Below are 25331 nucleotides of genomic sequence, written 5' to 3'. Positions count from 1 at the left end.
AACATTTCATATCATTGAGTACCTACTGAAATAAGTGCTTAACAAACAAGGAAAACTTTTTTATTACATTTATACATGCCTTATAAGTTATAATAATATAATGAACATAATATAGTAATGTAGAATTAATTAATTTACATATGAGTTTATACCGAAGTTTTATCACTAGTTATAAACTTTGCCCAATATAAACTCATCACAACTTCTTATTGTAATACTTTGTGTAACAAATGTTGCTTATTAAAAAATTATTTGAAGTTTACAAGAAAACTCTAAGATTCAATTTCATATTGATGATAATAATTTACTGTATACGCTTCTCAAATAATTAGGTAAAGAAATATCAAGAATGATAATAATTTGTGGTTTCTAGTTACATAATATTACTTTCAATTTTGGGATTTAACATTTAATCGATGATTGATTTTAATGTAAAATATTACTGAATGTTCAAATTTCATGGTAAGCCGTAAACACATAAAATTAACACACAATAAAATTTATCTGCTAACTAAATAATAAATTAGACGATTTTATTTGCTGAACTTAAGTAAAAAAAGAAATATATTGTATTAGAGTTATCTAATTGGAAATTATAACGTCTCAATTATGACAGGTGAATAGCAACAGAGTTTATGGTGCTCTAGACGTACTGACCAAATAATTTAATATTTGACCAAAAACACAAAATATAATAATATTACAGTTACTGTAATAATTAATCAGACTATTAAATTAAGCATTTAATGTAATAATATGTCCTAAATTCGTTTAGAATAATATTCGTATAAAAACTATGGAGGTAAACATAATCTATCTACGAACATAGAATAATTGATGTTATTTTTATATTTATATAATTAAACGCTCAATTCTAGAACAACAATTTAGAAGTACAATGCTGGTGTTTATATTATCCTAATTATGACTATTTCAATTGAATTTCATATTACATGATAAAAGTTTGTTTAATCGATTTAAAATTTGAAAAGTATAGTTATATACTGCTTCTTGGGTAAACTATTTAACTAAACATACCAAACAATATAATTTATATTTTAGCTTGATATCTAAAAGTATACTATATGTTTTATACTAATATATTATTATGATTTTTTTTTAATATTTCAATCATAGAATACAGCCAAAAAATTACCATCCAAACTATAATAAAACGTACGCTACAATTATTTAAAAAAAAAAAAATCATTTTCGATTTCCAGACTGAAATATGAAGGCAGCGGTGGCGCTTGGTGTCCGAAGGGTATGATATCGAACGATGGCCGACAGTATTTGGAGGTGAACCTGCAAGGATTGCACGCGGTCACAGGCATCAAAAGTCAAGGTCGATACGGTAATGGATCCGGCAAAGAATTCGTCGAGGAAATTATGATAGACTATTGGAGGCCTGGTTCTAACAAGTGGACGCGGTGGAAAGGCAGAGACGGTAAACAGGCAAGTGCATCCATCATTGCTATTTTACGTACTTTACTAGACATATTATTATTACTACATTTGTCTGCAGAAATACCGACAGACAAGACGTATAAATCGTTTATAACGTGACATGGTGCAATAGTAATGCGTTTACTGTACGTTGTATATATTGAACTGGTACAAAAGTATCGAATTCAATTTACTCAAGTTCTCTGAATACAATAATATATAATATAATTTATAAAAGGAAATGTATTAGAGCTTTTTGACTTGTGACGGTCCTTATAATAAAATGCTCGAAATACCGCGTATATACGTCAACAAGATACTATCAGATATAAACGCGAGACATTTGACGGACTGAAATAATCTTAGGAAGTAACACGTTGTTTGCTCTATAAAACTGCATGAATAGATATCTCGTCAAACTATACGATAGTGTAAGGAAATATTATTCAACTTTTTCATTTCAGCGAGACAGGTTAAAGTTACTTTTCAATCAATTTTTTGTTTATTTTGTATATAAAAATAAAACATTTATAGTTTTCTTGGAAAAAAAAACTGCTTATATATGTATTTTAATAGTGATTGACGTAATATTAAATTGAGTAAGTTATTTGCAGTAGCAATATAAATATTACAAAGTAATCAGTATATAGTTCAAGACTTAAAGTCATTATTTTATTAATCGACATTTTATCTATTTTATAATTTTATAATAATTGTATTATTGCTATTGTTTAGCATATAAATTGAAAGTCTCGTAACTTTAAAATGTAAATAATTTATAATGATATATTATACTGACAATATATTTATAATAAATGAAATAAAAACACCATACGATGGTTTGACATACTGATGATGATTGAACGGCGTGAACTGAAAATCGATCGTCAACCATACTTTTTTTTTACTGCAGTGGTACATCCTATAGATGTTAGTCATACAATATTGTCAATGACATAAAAATTCAATAGAAAAATGTGGTATTTTCGATATTAAAGAGCAGTGTTGATATAATATTGTATTATTGTATTATTGAACCATTTTTGACCGATTATATTAATATAAAAATCCAGATATTCCATAATGTCCGATTTTTGAGTGTTATACAGTGACTAAGACCGATTAACATTTATTTAAATATAAGAAATAAACAATTCTAAGAATAAAAAGCAATACAAAATTTATATAAATAAGTAGTGTTTAAAAAGATATTTCGTTTCTTTATGTATTAGGTACTTAATATAATAATTTAAAATATGATACCTACGTTTAATTAAAAATGTATTTTGAAAATAAATATTTATGTTGTGAATTATGTATTTTCAAAGTATACCTACAAAATAAAAACGCACTTAATAATTTAACAAAAACACTTAACATCAGCTATGTTTATTATTTTTAAAATGTAAACACTAATTTATTTTATTTATGTTACTGCCGAGTCTTACTGTCAACATTATTGCATTACTATAAACGTTATAATGTTCGCGAATTCGTTCACGTATACGAAGTTGTTATAAATTAATTATAAATAAAAATAAAACATAAATAATATCAATTGAGTACTTAAACAGGTATACTATAGAAAGTTTAAAGCAAATTAAAACAAATTACATAAAATGAATCATCAAGACAATATTATGTTATTCTGCGATTTAAAATACGCCAAAATACAGTATGTACCGAACATACCACGACGATGTCAGTATCAGGAACACAGCCATTAGGGAATGTGATTATAATACTTTTATCTTCCTGTTTTCAAGTGTGTGTTTCATTGACTCGAATTAAATAATATTATTGTTTCATCGACGGTATTAAAATCGAACAGTACCTACCGTTTTTCTTTAGTACTTTGAGTGTTACTCTACATACATTATGAAATCATTTATTTGGTATAATATGGCCCAAATAATATAACAAAAAAACCATATCGTTTGTTTGATTTAAGAAACTAAAAATAATAAAAACGATGTAATAATTTTTCGCTTCCACGTCGTAGACTATAATCTTATCTGCGATATAGGTATAGTGCATAATCGTAATGCATCGTATAATAATTAATGACAATATAATAATAGGTACAATAATATATATTATTATAGTTAGAATCAACTAATGAGACAATATATATTCGGTCTCCTTTGTGAGAAATCGAAATGATTTCATGATCACTATACGAGACACGGCTAGTTAATTAATTTTTATCTTATTATTGGCTACGATTCGATAAAAATTTTACTGGTTCCTGATATAATTTCTCACGGAAGACATCCTTGAAACGCTAGTTCCGGACATCGCTGCTGTCTCCGCACACAAGGAACGGGTTGCAAATTGTTTTCCACAATTTTCTCCGTTTTAATGATAACTTTTGTGTGCCTCGTGACATAGGCTAACACGGCATAATACAATATAATATAATATCCGTCCCTTTAATAGAACTAGTCCTCTAATCAAGCCGCACGTGTCTGCTGTATTATATTTTAATAACTCCGCGTAAACATAATCAGTTTCAAAATCCAAATGCCTACACTCATAATATATATTATTATTATTGACATTTGCCGTTCATTATAACGTAATTGCATTGTAATATATTATTGCTATGCGCGTGGTGTTGTCCCATTCGCGGGGTTGGTGTTTGGGCATGCACGCGTCGTGCGTACCTATACTATGTAATACCGATATATAGGTATATTAGATAGACATTGATTTAAATACTGCACGTACGTACACGAGTCAAATTGAACGAAAGCGATTACAATTCACTATATTTACACAATGATTTGATAGCACGACGACGACGGTTGAAGAGAAATAAATAGTTTTTTTTTTCAACCCATCATGCTGTAAAGCACGTGGATTTTCACCTCGTTTTTCAGGCAGTCAGGCATCATCGCAATAAAATTTCTATCAGTTTTTTTGTATTTTGGTAAGTTCTAAGTAGAATTTTAATGCATAACCTATAAGACATTAATTTATTATTTAAGTATAAAATAAATACATACTTGTAATTGTTATACATATTTTGAAAATCAATATTATAACGAATTATATTCAAATGATATTTAAACCTAAAATGTATAACAAACAAAAATAATATTATAATAATAGTCAATTTTATTGTAAAGCTTGTACATACAAAAAAAAAACTACACTTGAACAATATTTACTTGAAAAAAGAACAGTGGTAAAAACATTGAATTCGTTAAGCGATTTTGTTGAAAACCTTTTGTTATTTACCTATATAAGACATCAAATTGTGCGTGTTCGTCGTATTGTAAAAATTTGTTCAAAATATATTTATTTAGTGGGATGTGGAAACAACATTTCTATTTGTGGTAGAAGTATTTTAAATTGAATTTTGACTATTTCCAAATCCCGTATTCGATTAAGTTTTCGGGGATAATCCTAAAAACTTGTGAAAGAAAAAGAGTCAAGCCTTCCATATAGTAACAGCGCCGAGTGTAGTCATCACGTATTGACATCAAAGTGGTTCTGACCTATATGCTATAAGACTTAAGTGCATCTATACATGTATGTGTTTGTGTGCGTGTGTGTAAACTATATTCTTGATGTGAGATCATAAAAGAAAACAGCACGTCTTATCTGTTTGCTATTTCGACAACGCGCATATCGCACAAACATACATATTATGTATATATAGTATATAATATACAGGGTCTTGATTTTAAAAGCAGCACCATATAAGCCTGTTGTTGGTGAAAAAAACATGTCTATTTAATGTTTGTATAATTTTAATGAAATACGATATTGGGTACTTAGTGGTAGATCGTTGTCGTATTGAGAGTCAATTTATAATTAAATAGATATAATAGACTATAGACACTTGGACGTGTTCCTATAAAAACCGTGTATGCAATAGTGGAAGTGTGCATATTGCATATACTTTTTTTCATTCCAACGCTAGTATTAACTGACACATTAATAATTTAAAAAAACAAAACAACCATTTTTTAATTTAATTGCGATTCCTTGGTTTCTAAAGAACATCTCATGTAATATTTAATTGATTTTCAACTTGTCTGTTACCTTATATACAGCAACCAAGTAAATATTTGTTCGGTCTTACTAGAAAAACCTAAAATAACGCGAAAGTTACTATATTTATATAGCCTTTCAACGTATAGGTAGAAATGGGGGACTTGGGGAGGGGCTAAGCACCTTCTCAAACATTTCATTAGCTCAACCAAAAATTGTTAAAAATATAATTTTATATTAATTTAGACTTATTTATAGGCGCATATTGGTATTAAAAATGTCAGCCCTTTCCCCGAAATTTTAATGAATTTTCGCTTATGACCCTATCTCTATGTTACAATCAATTACTTAGGCTATGAGTGGCTATGAATTAAGATAATGTTGATGACACATAAACTTATATAATAGGTACTAGTAAGTATAGGTAGTAATTTTATTCAGATAATTATGTACATAGGTACGTTGTGAGCATGTAAGTTTTTGTTTAGTTATACAAAGCTTTGTGTAGATTTTGATAAAAACTCGATTAAACAGTCTTCATAATAATGTTGATTACCTATACGTATATATTTTTTACCACTTTTTCGCTGTATTTAAAAACTAAAAAAAAAAAAAAAATTACTAGTAATTTTTAATCTAAATATGTACTATTAAAATACCATGTAACACGTTTTTAAGACTTTACTTCCTAGTTTTTACTACTTATTACTAGTTAGTAGGTAATAAATTAATAAATACCTCCTATTCATCAAATTCCAAAATGAGTAAAAACAAAATTTACTGTAATCCAAAGTACCTAAATACCTACTTTCTAAGCTAATATAGTACATTGTGTACTACAACTATAAGGTTAGTAGCTTAATGGCTCAATAGTTAATACGTTACATATACATTAAATACATTTGTTCATAATCATGTATTATTGTAAGTATAACCTTAAGTATTAATAATGATTATATGTTAACAACAACTTTAACATATTAAGTAGGTTTTACCTGATGGTTATTTGAAACACGCATTATTTACTCGTAACATTCATGTGGCTTGGTGGTCTAGGGGTATGATTTTCGCTTAGGGTGCGAGAGGTCCCGGGTTCAAATCCCGGCCAAGCCCGAATAATTTTTTTCACTTTTTTTTTCTTTTTTACAATTTATCAACCGAGCTAAATTAATTTTTTTTATAATTTTTCAATTCAAACATTAATTTTCTAATGACGTCAATTTATAAATTCGTTAACTGTTATTTAATTTTTCGCTCGTGTTTACAAAAATAATTATACTTATTTTATTTAAATAAAAATTATCAATTGAAAAAAATAAATTATAATAAAAAAATTATATAACAACTTCAAACAATTTTATTTTCTATTATCGCAATAATACAATGTATAATATAATTTAAGTTCTATTTCAATTAGAGTTTAATACAAAGGAATTAAGCGACCAATGCGTAAATGATGTTTATGTATAATTTAATCATATTCAATGATACACAGATGCCTAATGTTATTATGTACTTACAAGGTTCGTAGCTTTAATAATAAAAAAAAATACGGATATTTTTATAGTATAGTATTTTTAAACTCAAAAAAATCAAAACATATTATGGGTTTTGTATTTAGTTTTTAATTTAATTATAGGTATATAAATTCTATTAAATTTTATGAAGCTCTTCAGAGTATAATATTATGCACCATTGTTATATATTTACACTATTAGGCTTAACGTTTAAGTGTTGGAATAATCAAATTATTTACTATAATTATTTTGTTACTTCAGACATCATTATAATATTGTGTCAATTATAATTTTAACTTGACCTGGATCAATATTTAACAATAAATAACTATTTCTACACAGAATTTACGGTTACTTTACGGCGTATTACGGCGTGAATTTTTTATATTGAGTTATTACTACTTTGAAGACAATTCTATAAACTCTTTATTCTTAGAACTTATTGGTATGCAAAACCATTTAGAAGAATTTTTTCTCGCCGTAAAAAAAAAAAATTGTAGTCTCGGATGTCTGATACTTGATTAAATAAACAATAAACACAGGAGTAGGAAAAAATATATTGTTTTATCAAATACATTTTTAAGTTCATATTATTAATCTTAGAAATTATAATATAACAAAATTAAATAACTATAGACTGTACCGTAAATTTGTATTATAAATAAGTATTATCAATCATGTTGTAATAATTTAAATAATACCAATTATTTTCATCATAACTCACTAGTCACAAAACACATTTTAGCTTATAATTTTTTTAAATAATAAGGTTTTCAATTTTATATCTATTTTGAAATAATGTGATGGAAAATATTCTACTAAAACGTTCTCTGGCCTTTCCAAAGAAATTGGATTGAAAAAAAAAAACTATAATTACAAGCAACGCTATGAGAATGTAATATATAATAATATTATGGAAGTAGAATTTTCCAATTTAAACATGTGCACTTCGTTGTCATTTTGTATACGCATTTCATTAACTAATGAACCACTAAACTACAATTTACTTCAAACATGCACCAAAACATCAGGAATACAATACGGATTACACTTAAAATAATGAAAACTTAAGTGGGATTATAAAGCAAAATATATATTTTATGAATTAAAATTTATATAAAATTTTATCATTAAATATATTAATTTCTCACTGTTTCTAGGTACTATTAAATTAAATTAAAAGTGAAATTTTCACTAAACGTGTAATCGGCTATTCAGTATACATTCATAATGCCCCCCTCCACTGTTCGTATATCCGCATGAGTGGGGATTGGAGTGCAAACGTTATCGGCTGACTCGTGAGTTGGTCTGATGATGTGCAGTCGTTCTGTTACACGTAATCAATTTATAGTTACTTATATAACTGTACACATCAATCTATTTATTTAACGTAATATGTACTAAATAATTTAGAAAATAGAAATTAAATAAAAATTGATGATATCTTAACAAACACTCTTCACGTTGTTCTGAGTAAAAAAGAATATTTTTATTAAAAAATTTGATAACTGAAAAATTATTTGTTCGAATTCAATATGCATATTAATATATTATAAACATTTTTAAGCAAAATATCCTCTTAATAATATATAGTAAAAAAGAGGGTTTTAATTGAAAAAATAGAGTTTTTTATCACCTCAGAACACTTTTTAAGTATTGTACAAAATTATAAGCATTTGAAAATATGGTCTTTAAGTTGTTTAGTTTAAAAAAAGCTCGAAATCAAATATTTTATGATTAATTAATTTGATTATCAGATGCTAGGTAATAAAATAACAGAATAGCGATTAAAAATACTGAATAGATTAATTTTATATTAAATTATATTATGCACGATATCTTAAATTATAATATTTTGTTTTTTTGTTAGAAAATATTTGTATTATACAATGTTTACAATAAACATAAGTGATGTATTTTTTTTATATATTATAATATATTCATATAATATTAATTCTTATTAATTATATTTTTAGCGCATAGCCAAATAACACAAAACTTTAATGTTAAAATGATATTCGTCAACCTTAATTCCTTACTTGTTTAATATTTTGCTATAACCATTGTCTTCTACACAAATTGGCTCTAGAAAATAAGCTACCTACTTAAATATACACTGCCGTATTATTATATGGGTATAATATATTATACTTTATATTATATATTTATATAGTGTATAATTTAGTCGTATAGATAATAATATAGTGTATAGGAACACCGAATATTATGTAATAATACGTTGACATTTATATTGAAATTTATCAGAATACTTTTGAAAAACAGATCGTACCAACGTATAACGATCCAGAAATAATGATTTGAACGACACGCAAACTGGCAAACACCTTAAACGCATATTTCTTCAAGCTGTTAAAAGTTTTTATTGCGTTCGTAATGCCGACGTGTATTATATTTTATAACGTAATATATGTATATAATATAACACGACATGATACGTAGGTGTATTGATTGAAAGCTTTCTCTACGAAAGGAACATCTTACGGAAACATAAAACGTATCCTATAAATATATATACATATATATGGATGCGCGTGTGTTATTTATTTTTATAGTATGCGCATAGATATTGTAAACCGACTAAAAATAAATAAAAATAGGTGTTTAAAGTAGTTCTTCCCTGAAAAATGTGTTTAAACGGATAAAATAGTAAAACAAATTGCAATAATAATAATAATAATGGTATGATAAGACATTGTAACACGTATTATCATGGTAAAAATTTAATTGTGGATTATAATATTAGTGATATAAAATACTGAATATTAGAAAGTCGATTTATTCAATAAAAAAAAAGCAAAAAATCTTTGGGCTTGTCCGGGATTTGAACCCGGGACCTCTCGCACCCTAAGCGAAAATCATACCCCTAGACCAACAAGCCACATGTTTGAAGAAGATACGCTTTTAACCATAAGAAGAACTACAATTATTATGAATAAAAAGAGAAAAAACAATACCTTAGTAACATATTATTATCGTATGAAATTTGTTGAATCGCTCAAAAATTTTATGTCTTAGAGATAATCGATTAGACAATATGAAAAAAAAGTGAAAAAAATTCGTTGGGCTTGGCCGGGATTTGAACCCGGGACCTCTCGCACCCTAAGCGAGAATCATACCCCTAGACCACCAAGCCACACGTGAAATTCCAAACGAAAGACGTCTTCTAAAACCATTGAATGAACAACGAATAATTATCAACGGTCTAATAAGCAGAGGAAAATATTATCATAAAGTCGAAAAGCCGTCAAACTGTCATAGAAGGTGAATCGTTCATAATTCTCACGACAAAAATATTTTTACAAGAGATCATTATAATTTACGATCCATCAGTAAGTTTCATTTAGTTTCGTATTCGCTGACGATTTATTTTATTTTATCCGTCTCACTAACTCACTTTCTTTCCGTCCAACACCGTTTGGTACTTAAATCTGCACTTGTAAGTTGTTACTCGTCAGTTGTCATCGTTCGTTTTATTTTTCCTGGTATTTCAAAAGTGTGCAATAGTAAAATACCTAGTCGTTATACTGATGTATGTAGGTACTGTATGTCTCCAGTAGGTACAGAATGTATATAATATAATATTGGTTAATTATTATTTTTATTATTTGGTTATTTTATATGTTTTGTATATACCTATATAAAATAAATCTTGTTGTATTTTGTTTAAGTTATTAACTTTTGTTTAATATTATGTTTAGACGAATAGTTAGTATTTAATTTAATAATTTTATACTGAAAAGAATCTTTTAAGCTTCAAATCCGAGATAAATCAAGTAAGTAAGTACCTACCTATATCGAAAAAACTATAATATTATGTACTTTAATATACTGGTGTTATTGAGTCGATAATATAATATATTTAAATAACGTTTAAAATTTTATACTTGCAGTTATATATTCTATGTAGGTACATATAAGTAGGTAGATCGTAGGTGCCACTGTATTGATAAAAATCGATATTGTTGTTCAACGATAAAATAATTTATGTACACCACCATTATTATATTATTATGAATTTTATATACATATATAATTCATACTTTATTATACATTTTTATAGTCTACTCACTCTAGTCTATTGAATATATAAGTTATTATAGCATTAAATAATAATAAAGTTAAAAGACAATAACCCTAAAACTTATGACTATAAAGATATTTTAATAAAACCATAGATGTGGGCAGTAGCTTTGATTTAAAATATTTATTATCAATGGATGTAGTTATACGTTGCTCGGATGAAGTGATACCAAAAATATATTTATCATTAGGTTATAGTTTGGTATAATATGTGTATCAATAATCTTAATATTACACATGTAGACCATGTAGGGACTAGGAAAGACCTACCTACACACAGAAAACGTTGATTTAACATATTATAATATATTCCAAACATTAAACAGTTTTGTAAAACACGCAGCTGACGAAAGCACAAAGTGCTACGCTGTTACATTACGATATATATTATGCGTTTCACAATTTTAAATAAAACTCTCGTCATTGAAAAAAATCACGTTTCCTCTATTTGAGAAACACATAGTCAAAGAAAAAACGCGTTTTGCTTAGTGTGCAAAATGCAAATATAAACACCACTGCGGAAATACGGAATATACTGAATATTATAATTAGATCAATGTCTCTATGTCAGTAATACTGGTTAATGGTTATATTTACCTACTCAATCGGTTTATGTTGCTAACATATAATTTTACTATGATATTTTAAGTTCAGTTTTTATATTTTAGCTCAAACGATTATTACTTTTGTGCCCCTATAAAAAGTATTATTTATTTTTATTTAAATTTCGGCTAAGGGCCAATGTGCCATATGTGTGTGTTTACTGATTTTACAATAATTATACTATTTACACTTGAATAGTTATGTTTTAAAATATAAGTATACGAAGTTGAAAGTAAATGAACATTTCTCTTTTTTAATATTTATTTTTTCGATTGACGTATCATATGACACAACTGTTTTTAGTTTTAATTTGGGTACTTATCTATTTTTCCTGTCCAAACTTTTTTTAGTACACGTATTGGTAATGAACTCATGATCTACGTACTTCTAAGTTTTAGTTTTTATTGAACAGTAAATTTGTAGTTATCTTTTAGTGTTCTGTACATCTTAAGTAGACGTAAACTTGTATCCGTGATTTATAAAATTTGTTATTATATTTTCTGGCGGAAACTTTAACTGAATAATTACAGCCGTTTATATTTAATAATAAATTATAGACACAGGCTCATAACCTAAATAATCGTTTAATTTGTGTTTAACATACGTTCTGTAATATTGTTATATGTTGGTGATTTAATTTTATGTGCATACTGTAAGAATAATGAAAATGAGTTTATATCATATCATATTATATGTAGAAATAAATAGTTTAATATTTTTAATCGTACTTAATAATCCATGACTTTATTATTAACTATTTACAATCACATTATAATATCAGTTTTTGATATTTTAAAAGTTTACTATTGAATCAATATATGTTCATCCGTAAATATTTGCATATTTTTAGAGCTTTTATAATACAAAACTCTTGTATTTTATACAATATTATTATTCATTTTGCATTCTACTTATTTAATGGTGAATCATGAATGCGGTCTTTTACAATGAAGTTATTAATTATTTACATATAAAACACCTAATATAATATTTTATTCGTACAATGCAATAAATTTCAGATATATATATATATATATATATCTCACATAAAACATTATAAGTATTTTATTAATTAATGGCTATTATTATATCAGACTACTTTCCGCGAATTTTAAACGCTCAGAGGAAGAATATTAGATATTTTTTTATTTTTTGTATACCGTCAATCTACGCTTTTTATTCGAGCGTATCAATATATATTATATATATATACCTTTATTTTTCTTAGAATGAAAAAATAAATAAATCCTTATTGTTATAATATTTAATGCTTTGGTAGGTGTTTCAATATAAGAAATTTTCACTAGTATTTATAGTGATTCATTTTAGTTAAAAATAAAATGCACAAAAAACTCAAAAAATTATAATTACACACCGATATAATATACTTATATATTTAGAGAGAAACTTTTTTATTGATATTTTAGTTTTCTCTAAGTTACCTATTTCACGTTAAACTTGATTCTGCGTTACACCCGCACAAAATCTACATTCACCATTAATATGTAATACTTCTGAAACGATGTCTGATTCTGCCGCTCATATATATTCTGATGTGACAAAAAAAACATCGCGAAAAAAAAAAAAACCTGATAAATAGTTGGAGACTTAGTTCTTTCTTCGGCCGTGTTTCCGGACCGAACACAATTGATATGTTCGTTCTTTGTTTATTGCCCTGTCGATGATGCTGTATAGTTGGATGGGTGTGTGTCAACAAACTCGATTTGTTTTGTGTATAGAATTAACTTGTGGAAAGCAAACAACAGGTTTTCTTCGAAGATGCGTATACAAGAAAAATGGAGATAACAGTGCTCATTTAATAAATAAGTATGAACGTTCGTATCTAAACATTTTGGTCATATATATTATGGAACGTGAGTACCTATATCAAATCTAACCTACAAGATATTGTGCATACTTTATAATATATTATTATATTATATTGTATAATTATTAATTATTATGCAAGGCAACCTATTAAAATTATTATATAATATGTACATTAATATACTAAAATGATTATTATAAGTCTTTTATAAGTTAGATATATCTCTAATATTATACATAATATTTTAAAAATAAATATGTATCTAAATTTTATACATGTTATATTGAAAGACTTTTGGTCGCCCAATGACGGTTGAATAACAATTGTATAACTATTTTTTAAATTTAAATTGAATTTTTTAACTATATTATATTGGGTATATTATCGATCATAATATCATATTGTGTTCAATGCACCATAATTTCAATCAATTATTGCATTATATTATGTAAAATTTTGATTTAATTTTGTCTGTAAAATTAATTTTGATTTCCGATCGTTTAATTCAAAATTTAAGTTATATTTTATGGCATAATATTTCCAATGCTAAAAGATAACTACTTTTAGAAAATTGATGGCATTCGAGAGCTGCTACGTAAAAAAATACAGTAATTAATTTTAAAGACTTTGTTAAAGGAATATTATATTGTGTCTCACAGTTGGTCAGATGGAATTCACTCAATGTGAGTTTGTATATACTTTAGTTTAAAATTATTTAAGTCCACTATTTTTATTATTTTCTTTTTTTAATGTAAAATTCAATATTTTTTTACTTTTTTTTCTGCCCAAATAGCATTTACTTTGCAATCAAATTTAAGATGGTTAATTTATGTGTGTATAACGTATACCTATATGATATCAAAAGTATTTTTGTAAATTACTTTTAGTTGTTTTTAAATTTGTTTAAAGATTTATATAGATTTTCAGCACAGTATAAAAGACCATTTTTAGAAAATCTCTACTTCAGTACATTTTTTTATCGCGATGAAGTAGGTATATCAGTTATCGTTGATGCAAAATAGATGATCAAATCGATAACAATGCAATAGGAATGTATCTACGCAGTGTTCAAGTCGAGGAAAACATTCAGTATTTGCATTATTATATTTTTCAATTGAACTATTGTATATAATATGAATAAATAATGGTTTATTCAACATTTTCATTAAAAAATTTTTACTTTTGTTGAACATTGTATAAAATATTAATAAATTATTTTGTCCATTTGGATGTATACATAGTATACAACTTGAGTTAGTATATTAATTTCAATATAATTTATATATTTTTTCTTTATTTTTTTTTCATACCATAATGACACAAATTTATCATACAGAAATACAAATGCTGTATTAAAATATTATGACATTTTATTTCCAAAAGTGTAGATACCTATTCAATGGCCCAGCAGTGAATTATAATTTTTTTTTAAATGGAACATATTAATATATTATCATGAATAAAATAACAAATAATTCTCAAATAATCTAATGTCATTTTTAAAATTAATTTTATTCATAGCATAATTTTGTACTTGGAATGTAGACTTTTAGTTTACTGTGGTCTTTTAAATAATATTGATTTTTTTCTCGCCTTGAACATTTAAATAGAGGTTTAGCGAACAATAATATTAAAGTTTTTTTTTTTACATTTAGCTTAATAAATTATAAAACCCATTTTTATTCAAACCTTTCTGGTTTTAAATTGCTTAATATTTAATGTTGTACAATATATTTAATTGTTTAATAGTAAATAACTAATTAGATATATACTATTTTTTATTTTCTAATTTGCATTGCACACGCATTAAATGTAAACGATATTTTGTAACTTTTAATCATTGTGAGATAGATTCTACAAATAAATCGAATCATTTAGCATCCAAGTATCTAAATAAAAATTTGTTCGTTTTTAGATTTTATTTTCTTATACAGTATAAGAATTATGTTATGTTATATACATAGTATAGAACTGCAATAAGAAGACTGCACCACTGACACTATAACAGGTGAAAGTAAAGTATGTAATAGTCATTATGCATACAATTCAATTACAACATATTTGGTGACAACAGATTTATTTCCATTAGCTATTTTAGTACTTTAAACTAATTATAAGTTGTTAACAATGATTTTTTATCATCTATTTTCAACTTTATAAAATTTTTGTATTGTAAATCACTGAGTGCTGATACTGGCGAGATAAATGGTAGCTGAAATATTGAGAAATCGATTTCACACGATGCACCATTGCTTACGAAAGTGGATGAACGAAATAAAAATAATTATGTACACACCTTAACACAAAGCGAAACATGAAAATCGGAATCATGAGTATATAAGAAGGAACAACAAGCGTTTGGCGACGGCGCGAGTATTGTTTAAAATCGATCTTTAGTTAGAAACGATTACCTACATATTGCACACTTACCCATATATTATTTTTTGTATATTTTATTAACGGGTAACGATCACTCAAAGCAAATTTGACGCATCTTCGCAAATTATCGGTTGGTATTACCTATATATTATAGTAATATAAAGTGTTCAGTTTAAGTCTCAGATAGACAGGATGTAATAACTAATACCGGAGGGCTCTTAAAAAAAAAAATGCAATTTGTGAGTCATAATATAGAGCGCTTTAATCAAATTTCTTTTCGACATTTAATAAAAATGAAGGTCAATTATTATTTAAAAAAGAATAAATATTCCTTCACTTAAAATATTTATACATATGGATAAAATTTAGTCTATAACAGTGTATGATAAATAGGTGCAATAATTTCTTAAAGTACTTATTTACCGTTATTCAATATTCTTAAAAATTTATCAGTATAAAAAAAAAATTCTCGAGACTTTGGTGCATTGCATCCCCAGCTGTATTCTTGCTAAATTTAGCACTGAAAATATGATATAGAAATTCCATATGAGGTACCTTCAAAGCTTCATCAGTCATCACTAGCTACGCCACAGTAGACAACTCACTATTAATATTTTGTTTGCTTTTAATTAGCTTTTTTGCTAACTGGTTGTTACAATTTTCACCATTGGAAGGTATTAAGCAACAATAGTGATGACAACGGTGAATTTTTTTTATATTCGTATATATAATTCAAAATAATCATACAATAATCTAAATTTAAAAAAAAATAATGTTTTAAAAATTTGATAATAACAATAATTATTTATCTGTGTACAATTTCAGGTTTACTGACAATCACATCGTTTCAGTTTTTTTAAACTTAACACAACTTTTTTTTTATACAAACTGTTGGGGTTTTTCCAATTTCTACATACTTGAAATTACGATTTGTATCCAATTTATGGTTAACTGAATATTTTCAATAACTCAATGTGACTATGCAAAAAAGTGTTTTCGCAGAAAAATACCCAAGTTAATTGTATAAAACTGACTTTACTCGTAATCATTTAACATGATTTATCGTGTCAATAACACTGTATTTTCGCATCTCTGGACTCACATCTGGTCGAAACGATGTATATTTGGGGGGGAAAATACTACTAAAACCATTCTGCGAGAATTAACACAATAAAGCGTGTATGTGTACACGATGCTTATACTTGCTATTATTCGCACCAAGAGGTCTGTGTTTCTGTGTTGATATGCATCGTTGTCGGGACAAATAAAATTTCTCTTGACCTTGTGCCAAACTTTCAAGAGTTATAAGTTCCACATAAAAGTTTACACTTGAGCGTGCGCCTGTGTATTGGTTAGTGGTACGTTATTTAAAGGACGCCGACCTAGATGGTAAGGGTGGGGGAGCGAGTGCAAACCATTCTTAGAATGTCGTCAGTAGAAAGCCATATAATATGAAGTGCACACACACAAAAGATAGATGGTCTGTTAAACAGAGGTCGGTGACGATCCGAACTTCTTCGTCCGTCGCCAAACATACCAAACAACGTCATGCGTGTGAGAGTGTGTGTCCCTGTTATTTAACGAAAATCCCCTCGATCTCCTCTTTGTCACTAACTTCCCCTCGCATGGCTGAATTTGTGCGTACAAGTTTTTTTTTTTGTTCCTGTTCAACAAACTTTAGTCTTTGACTATAATATAATATAAGCGTGTGTAGTGTATACCACACACACACACACACACACACATATATATGTATATTATTAATATACACGGTTGTCATGGTGCATGCAGACCGGTCAGAATAAGCGAATATTTGTCAAAATGTAAATGGAATTAATTTAATCGATTACCGCTACCAATCGAACTGCGGTTCCATTATATTTTTATGCTCACTATTATTATTATTTTTTTTTATGAAAAGGTCAGTCATTAAACACGTTATTTTCTAACCCGAGTTGGGAATTCCAATTCAAAATTACAATATTATTATCAACGACTATAATATCGTATTATTTAAATTTCTTGAAATTTTTTGTAGAGTTCAGCAAGAATATTATATTTTTACGATATTAATAAAAAAATAGTAATATTACAAATATTTGTAAAGAAGGTAATTTTTCGACTGACTTTGCATACTTTTCTTAAACGAGTTGAACGTTAAAAAAATTTGCTGACAACTATAAGTAGGTACTGTTAAAATAATAAAACTTTATTAAATCATTAATTATTATGCCTTATGGTAAGAGTTAAATGTAAAACAAACGCCATGCGCCACTCGAACATCACTATGCGTGTAATACATTTATTTATTTTTTATAAAGTATACTTAAAATGTTGTTACATGTTTCATAATAATATGGAATATTATAGGGTAATTTCATTTTGCTAAAAAATGTATATGCTAAATATCACTAATATGTTTAAAATTAAAATTAAGTGAAGAAGAATTTTCCAAAAGCATTAACATTTTTATGTGTAGTTTTTATAAAGTTTCAAGTTGCCTTGTCTATTAAATAGAAAATAGTTAAGTATTTTTCTATTTTTGTCAATATTTTAGCTAAGTGTAAATAAGTGAACAACAACAAAAAATTGTTGAAAAAAATGTAGAAAGTAGGTAATTGTTCTATACTTTATGGCAGGTGCCTGTGTATTTAGCAACTGAGTAAGACACTGTAATATTGTATGTGTTAAATTTCAATTCAAAGATAAATCATTACGTATGAAAAACGAATCTAAGTAAAGATGGTCTGTCAGCCTAATATATTATTAAGTATATTTTATGATATTAATATTAAAGTAATTTATTGTACTATTATTAGTATTATGATACATTGAATGTAGTTTTGTGGAAAACATTGTATTTATTATAATTTTTTACTAATTTAATACTTATAATATTCAACAATTATAATAATATATATTTATAAGATGTATTATTGTTCAAGTTTTTGAGTCAATATCGACTTACGCTATAGAACGATGTGGATAGGTTCGTGGTAAAAAGAGGCAACAGCTTAAAAATTAGTCAAAGTTGTTTGAAAATATTATTATATTATTAATGTTAAATCTTCCTCACGAATGATATTTTTTTGGTTTCAGAATAAACTATTTATAATGGACCTTGATTGACATTTTGAGATTTTTGACCAACCAAATATTTTTTTTGATAATGGTCGAAAATAATTGAAAATTTCACTTGTCTATTAAAAGTATAAATCAAATTCAAAATAGTTTAAAAACTATGTCATGTATTGGAAATTCTAATAAACACATTTTATGAAAATGATATCTACAGTTGCTAGTTTTGGACTTACAATAAAGTAAGAAGATCGATTTTGTCAATAACTGATTTTAAAAGTTTCCGTTTTTCTTTAAATGATTTTTGTTTTATTTAATTATTAAGAAAAATACTGGTAAAGTATTTTAACTTTTGACTTTCCAAAGAACTAGTTAGATTTACTTTCCTGCCAGAAAATATATTTAAGTTGAAGATCTAAACATTTTATTGTTCCAAAAGTTGATGATAAACAACACAAAGAAAAAGAACACGCGCCATTGTAATATAAATACATTCATCGCTTCGCTCAGAATCTAAAACAAAGGGATATATTTGTAAGTGCATCTTTAAACGAGTTCTATTTATAATCATTTATCGAATCCTTATGGGCTTATAATCATTGATCATTTCTTCCATACTTATAATACGAGTAATTCTACTATCGCGGATTTGTGGTGTTTAATGAATCTCACAAGAACATTTACAGAGTGATCTATTTACTGTATAATAGTCATTGCTTCAAAATATATTAACGTTGAGATAAATAAACACATTTTTTTTTTTAAATTTTTTCAATATTTTTATTGTTATATTTTTTTAAGGTTTTTAAATTTTTTGAATGGTAACATACATTTTTAATTTCTTATTCTACAGCAGAATATTTTTTTAAAGTATTTCAATACATAAAAATCGAATTTTAGACAAGTAGATTATGAGTTATAAGTATTTAAAGTTTAGGTAAGCCGAGTAGTAGACCAATATTTTGTGGGTTATCCACGTACCTTTCCTTTCCGCTCATTAAAACTTTAAATAATTATAATTTATAAACCACTCGTCTAAATTTCGATTTTTTATGTATCGAAATACTCTAAAAAAATATTCTGTTTTAGAATATGAAATTAAAACTATATGTTGCTATTTCAAAAAGTAAAAATCTTAAAAATATAAGAATAAAAAATTTTTTATGAAAAAATTGTTGTTTAATTTCAACTGGAAATAAAGCGAAAAAAATATATTTTAAAATAATGAGTATTTGATAAAATAATCACTTTGTTAATGAAAATAACGTTTCACTAATGTACGAAAATCGTAGGTATAGTTATAATTTTACCAGATAATATAACATTACATAGTCAAACAACAGAATCGCTCAATTCCTCTGTATTAAATTATTAATTGTTCGACGAATTTATTTGTACGGGAACTATAGTCCGTTCATTCATGTAGAATAATTTAAATGTTTCAAATAACTAGTGTACCGACGTACGTGAATATAGGTAGGTATCCAATTTAAATTGTATATTTTACCCGAAATTTAACAGCATAAAAAGTGATATTCTAATCCCTTTGTTGATTTTGTTTGTAAACTGGGACGTTCGCGATTGACACTACAGTGGGCAGCTTCTGAGAGTTCACTTATTTTATTATTATCGCCGTGTTAAACAAGAAATAATATTAAAAGTAATGTATTTTTTTTTATTAATAAAGTTTAGAGCCAAGGTAAAGTTGCATTAGTATTTTACTTTTAGAACACCCTATCAAACTGAATCGTTCATAACTCTAAGAAAACCATTGCGGGGCACAATATTAAATTATCAAAGGATTTGCGCACTTTAAAGAAAAAAGTCTTAACAAATGTTTAATTAAATTTTTTTTTTTTTTAATTTATTTCAGGTTATTCAATTTTAATATAATAATAATAATAATAATAATAGTAATAAAAATAATAAGAGCTGATACGTATACTGACTGAATCAAGCTCGTATCAGAGTTAACTTATAACAAAGTTCCTAGATTAATAGGTATACAACAGTAGGTATTGATTAAATTATATTACTAATATTAATACCAAAGTTTTCTTAAATATTTATTTTCACACATAGGTATCGACTTTTATAATATACATTCTTATCAAGACTTGATCAACTATTTTATTAATTATATCATTAGTTTTGTGAGATTGAATTTTACATAAAAATTTTATTTGGCTCTTTTCATCATTATCTAAATTGTTTACCATCTAGTCGGAGGAACTTCTTGCATTATATTATAAAACTGTGTAATGTGATTTTATGTACTTTTCTGTTCTTCTATCTATTATTTCTATATCAGTGAGTATGGTCATTTGTATGAGTTTTATAAAAATTTGTTCAACGTATAAGTTATAGTTAGACATTATATTTGTATGGGCTGAAGTGTATATTGACGGAAGGGAACAATCTGATTTTACTATATTTTTTTAGTTAGTATGTACTGTATTTATGTATGTTCTATTTGCAGCATGTTATACCGTATGATGAAAATGATGGGATGAAATTATATAACGCCATATAAACTTGTCTTAAAACAATTTTATTTGGATAACGAATTCCGTAAAATAAAGTGGTTAAACTTTTAATTTAGTTTTTAATTTTCTGTATACGGTCTAACCATTTGAGATAAAAATCTATGGTTTTTCCTAAATATTTAACAATAAAATTATGCCATTATAATTAATTTACAGTTGCAACTGATCAGATTAGTGTTACATTTATGTATTATGAAGTTATATCCATCAAGGAGCTGTTATCGAGTATTGACTTATGGCTATAGGCATACAGAATAATTTATTTATGTTAAATTTTAACAGACTTTTTTCTATCCAATCATAGATATAACGTAAGTCACCTTTGACAATTGTTTTAATTTTTCATGACTGTTATTCGACATATTATGCTAGCGCGCTGTGTCATCAGAAAACATGAATGATATACATTTTAATAACAGTGTTGGTATTGAGTTAATATAAATTAAGAATAGCATAGGGCCTATTGCAGTATTTGTGTGACTCTATAATCTTTGACATAACAATAATTACTATAATGAGACTTAATAGGTGGTTAATTGTTATTTATTATTCAGTTGACTAGTAAATCAATTTAATGTAATAATATTAAAATCTAATGTTTTTAAATTGTGTAGTTATAATTTTCTACTTCTTGAGTTAAATTCCTTTTCTTTGTTTGAGAATAAAATTAATTTTTTTTACTATCACTTTTAAAATGCATAAAGCTAGTTACATCAATTAGGCATTTCTATTTCTACAATTCTTCTAAATCTATATTGTTCGTGAAGTATAATTTTATACTTTTCCAGGAAAATAATAAGTATATATTTTATTTATGAACAAACCTTAGATGTGATTTCGTGATATTACTGTTACTAGACTTCTGAATAACATATTTTGTTTCTGCAAAGTTAAGCAAAGCTTTGATTGTAAAGCTAATATGATTAAAGCTTAAATAAAAAATGTTTATTTTTATAAATTTAGTATATGATCAAAGGTTCAGTGTTTATCTTCTCAAAATTTTGTTAATAAACCTGAAATGTGCCGTTTGATTTTTAACTTTAGTTTAAAGAATTTTTGATTGATGCTCATATAATATATATTATAAACGTAAACACTTCAAAATATTAATAATAAAAATAAACATTACATTTTATATTGCTATTGCAAAATTAACAACGAGGGAGATGTTTCTGAATACCTAATATATTTACTAAACAAATATTTGGAAAAAAATTTTAATAATAAAACATGATGAAGTTTGATAATGATAAGTTGCAGTTAAAATTTATTTGGTAACTTTTTTTTAAATATTTTTTTAAAATAATATATGAAGTAGGTATGATTAAAATAGAAATTATTATTAAATAAATATTATGACATATTTAAAAATATCCTATGAATTATTTAAATCTGATTGAACGAATTAAACTAGGTACTCAGGTAATACATTTGGGATAAACATAGATATGAGCAATCTTATAAATTATATAAACCTTTCTTCAAACTAATTTAATATGTAAGACATAAAACATATTGAAAAAGTAAAAGCAATGTAGTATCTTAATTATGTTATTCGCAAAATTTTTACAAATTCAATAATTATTTTAGACGAATATTCTATATTAAATGCGTACTATATTTTAATTAAATAATTTATAATAATTATACAAATACAAACAGATTTAGAAGAAGATATAATTCAAAATTTTACTCAATAAAAGCATTACATCTAATTTTAAGTAAAGCTTCTTTTTTCGTTCAAAGTCCTAAGGAATGTTTTTCTCTACGAGTGTGTACTATATAGGAATACGTATAACTGATTTTAAGCCTAATCTTAGTTTTTTTTTTCAAGAAGAATCGAAATCCGATTACTTTAACTACTTATTCTTAATTTTATCAACCGCTTGGATCGAAATAGAATTTTTGTCAGTAAAGAATAAAGATTAAAGAGTCCACTTAAAGGATGTCCTGGAAAATCAGTATATATATTATATTTACGTATCCGCACATGAGGGACTGGGATTTTTCAGACATTTATCGGCGGGATACCGCTCCGGGACGATTGATTCAAATAAGCGACCACCATCTCGTACAAAAAGGTGTAGGTGTTTGGAGTTTCCTATATTATGCCCCATATGTTTAATAATAATAATAATAAAATAATTTATTATACAACGGTGCGTTGTGATGTTGACCACACGTTAACGAATAAATCAACCATGCGGTGGTGTGAAAAAAGTGTGTTTTTGCACATTACCGAGACCACTATGAGTTTACTTACGAGGAAAAAACTATACAGATAATTTTTTAGGGGAAAAATAAATTATACATGCTTTTTTTTGTTATGTGCATTTATATACGTCGTATATTATTACGACGCAGACGTGGGTGCGCTTAACGCGCGACCGTTATACACGTATACAATAATGTATATTTTGCAGCTTTTTCCCCATTACCATTATTACTATTATTATTATCATATTATTGTTATCATTCGTTACATGTATTATGCCGATTGTTTCTTGTAACAGAATAATGCGATTTTAAAACAAAAATATCTTTCAACTGCATGAAAAAATGGTTTGATTTTATTCATTAAATACAAAATATTTATTTTTGTTTTTTTTTTTTTTTTTTTAATTTTTTTTTTTTTTTTTAATCGTTTCCGATAAGGGTCGAGACATCGATTCAATATAGCAGCGGCGTTATGTGCCGCGAGCGTGACGGGCGTAATAAATTCGAAAACAATAATTCGCGAAACGATTCTGATACGGTGTGTACACTGTACAGTAATCAACGACGGGCGAGTAGTGGCCGGAGAAGCAGTGTTGAATTTACGGAAAACCTAGGGGTTTTGTGGCGGGAGGGGATGAAAAAAAAATAAAAAGCTCAAAATTGATTTATCGTCGGAGGTACATATACATACATATATTATTATTATTATTATCATTATTATTATATTATATACCATTTATACCGATAGAACAAACAGCCGGAACGCCGTTATACAGCAACGAACGGTTTTAACAAAGTACAATTAACAGCGGCAAACCACTCGTATCATCTGTCGGATCGCCGGCGTAGTGCGTATACCTTTGGATGTGTATAAATATTAAAATAATAAAATTGCACCCCCTCCCTCACCCAAAACATAGCTGCAGCAGTATCCCCTTTGCACTACTATACCTTTTTGTTTTTCTAACGAATCGTATTATAGCGTATATACATATACGAGTATTTACGCACGCGTATGTGAATGTGTGTGTGTGTATGTGACGCATACTTTGTTTTCGATTTAATTTACGAGCGTTGTAATATACACAAAAACATAAAATATACCAAATATACTAAAATCTTCGGCCATATTTGCTTATTTGCGCAGTAATAATGTACAGTTCTTTAATAATAATAATTTAATATTAAATTTGTACAGTTGAAGTTGACGGTGATGCAAATTATACTAGACAGTTGTCAAGTTTAATTAATAAAATATAAACATTTCAAAGCTACACGTATATTACGTCATATTATTATAATATTTTAAAACCTAATTTACCACCTAAAAATTTGGTGATAAATATCTAATTTTTTTTTTTTTTGTATTCCGAGTGCAGCACACTTTTTGTTGAATTAGTTATTTTCATGTGTAATTTATTTTCATTCATTTTTTACTCGATATTTCAACAGAACATTTATCGAGACAGAAAAAAATAGCTCAAATAGTTCCATACGGAGAATCCTCATGAATCGATAACCAAAACTCCGTAATGACTTTAAAAACTAATATATTGTATCGATTAACGTCCACAGGTCGAAATTGCGCTAAATTCAAATTTGAATTTATGATAT

At 26.5% G+C, this 25331-nt stretch overlaps 1 protein-coding gene and 3 non-coding genes across 5 annotated transcripts in view; 2 read left to right on the top strand and 2 right to left on the bottom strand.

The window, feature by feature from the left end:
* The window catches only part of LOC112598669 (discoidin domain-containing receptor 2-like), a 258298-nt gene that overhangs the window by 135037 nt on the left and 97930 nt on the right, over positions 1-25331 (top strand). For both annotated transcript variants that reach the window (XM_025345197.1, XM_025345198.1), the window contains exon 4: positions 1224-1455. In XM_025345197.1, coding sequence (XP_025200982.1) covers positions 1224-1455 — 232 coding nt within the window. The remainder of the gene's footprint in view (positions 1-1223; positions 1456-25331) is intronic.
* On the top strand, positions 6490-6561 carry Trnap-agg. The gene has a single exon. It is a non-coding gene; the product is annotated as a tRNA-Pro (tRNA).
* Trnap-agg lies at positions 9793-9864 on the bottom strand. The gene has a single exon. It is a non-coding gene; the product is annotated as a tRNA-Pro (tRNA).
* On the bottom strand, positions 10048-10119 carry Trnap-agg. Its single transcript has one exon. It is a non-coding gene; the product is annotated as a tRNA-Pro (tRNA).

The sequence above is a fragment of the Melanaphis sacchari genome, unplaced genomic scaffold (assembly GCF_002803265.2).
Source record: "Melanaphis sacchari strain LSU unplaced genomic scaffold, SCAv2.0 Contig49_pilon_pilon, whole genome shotgun sequence".
Classification (NCBI taxonomy): Eukaryota; Metazoa; Arthropoda; class Insecta; order Hemiptera; family Aphididae; genus Melanaphis; species Melanaphis sacchari.
The sequence above is the reverse complement of the archived record's forward strand: the minus strand, read 5'-3'. Positions and strand labels throughout refer to the sequence as shown.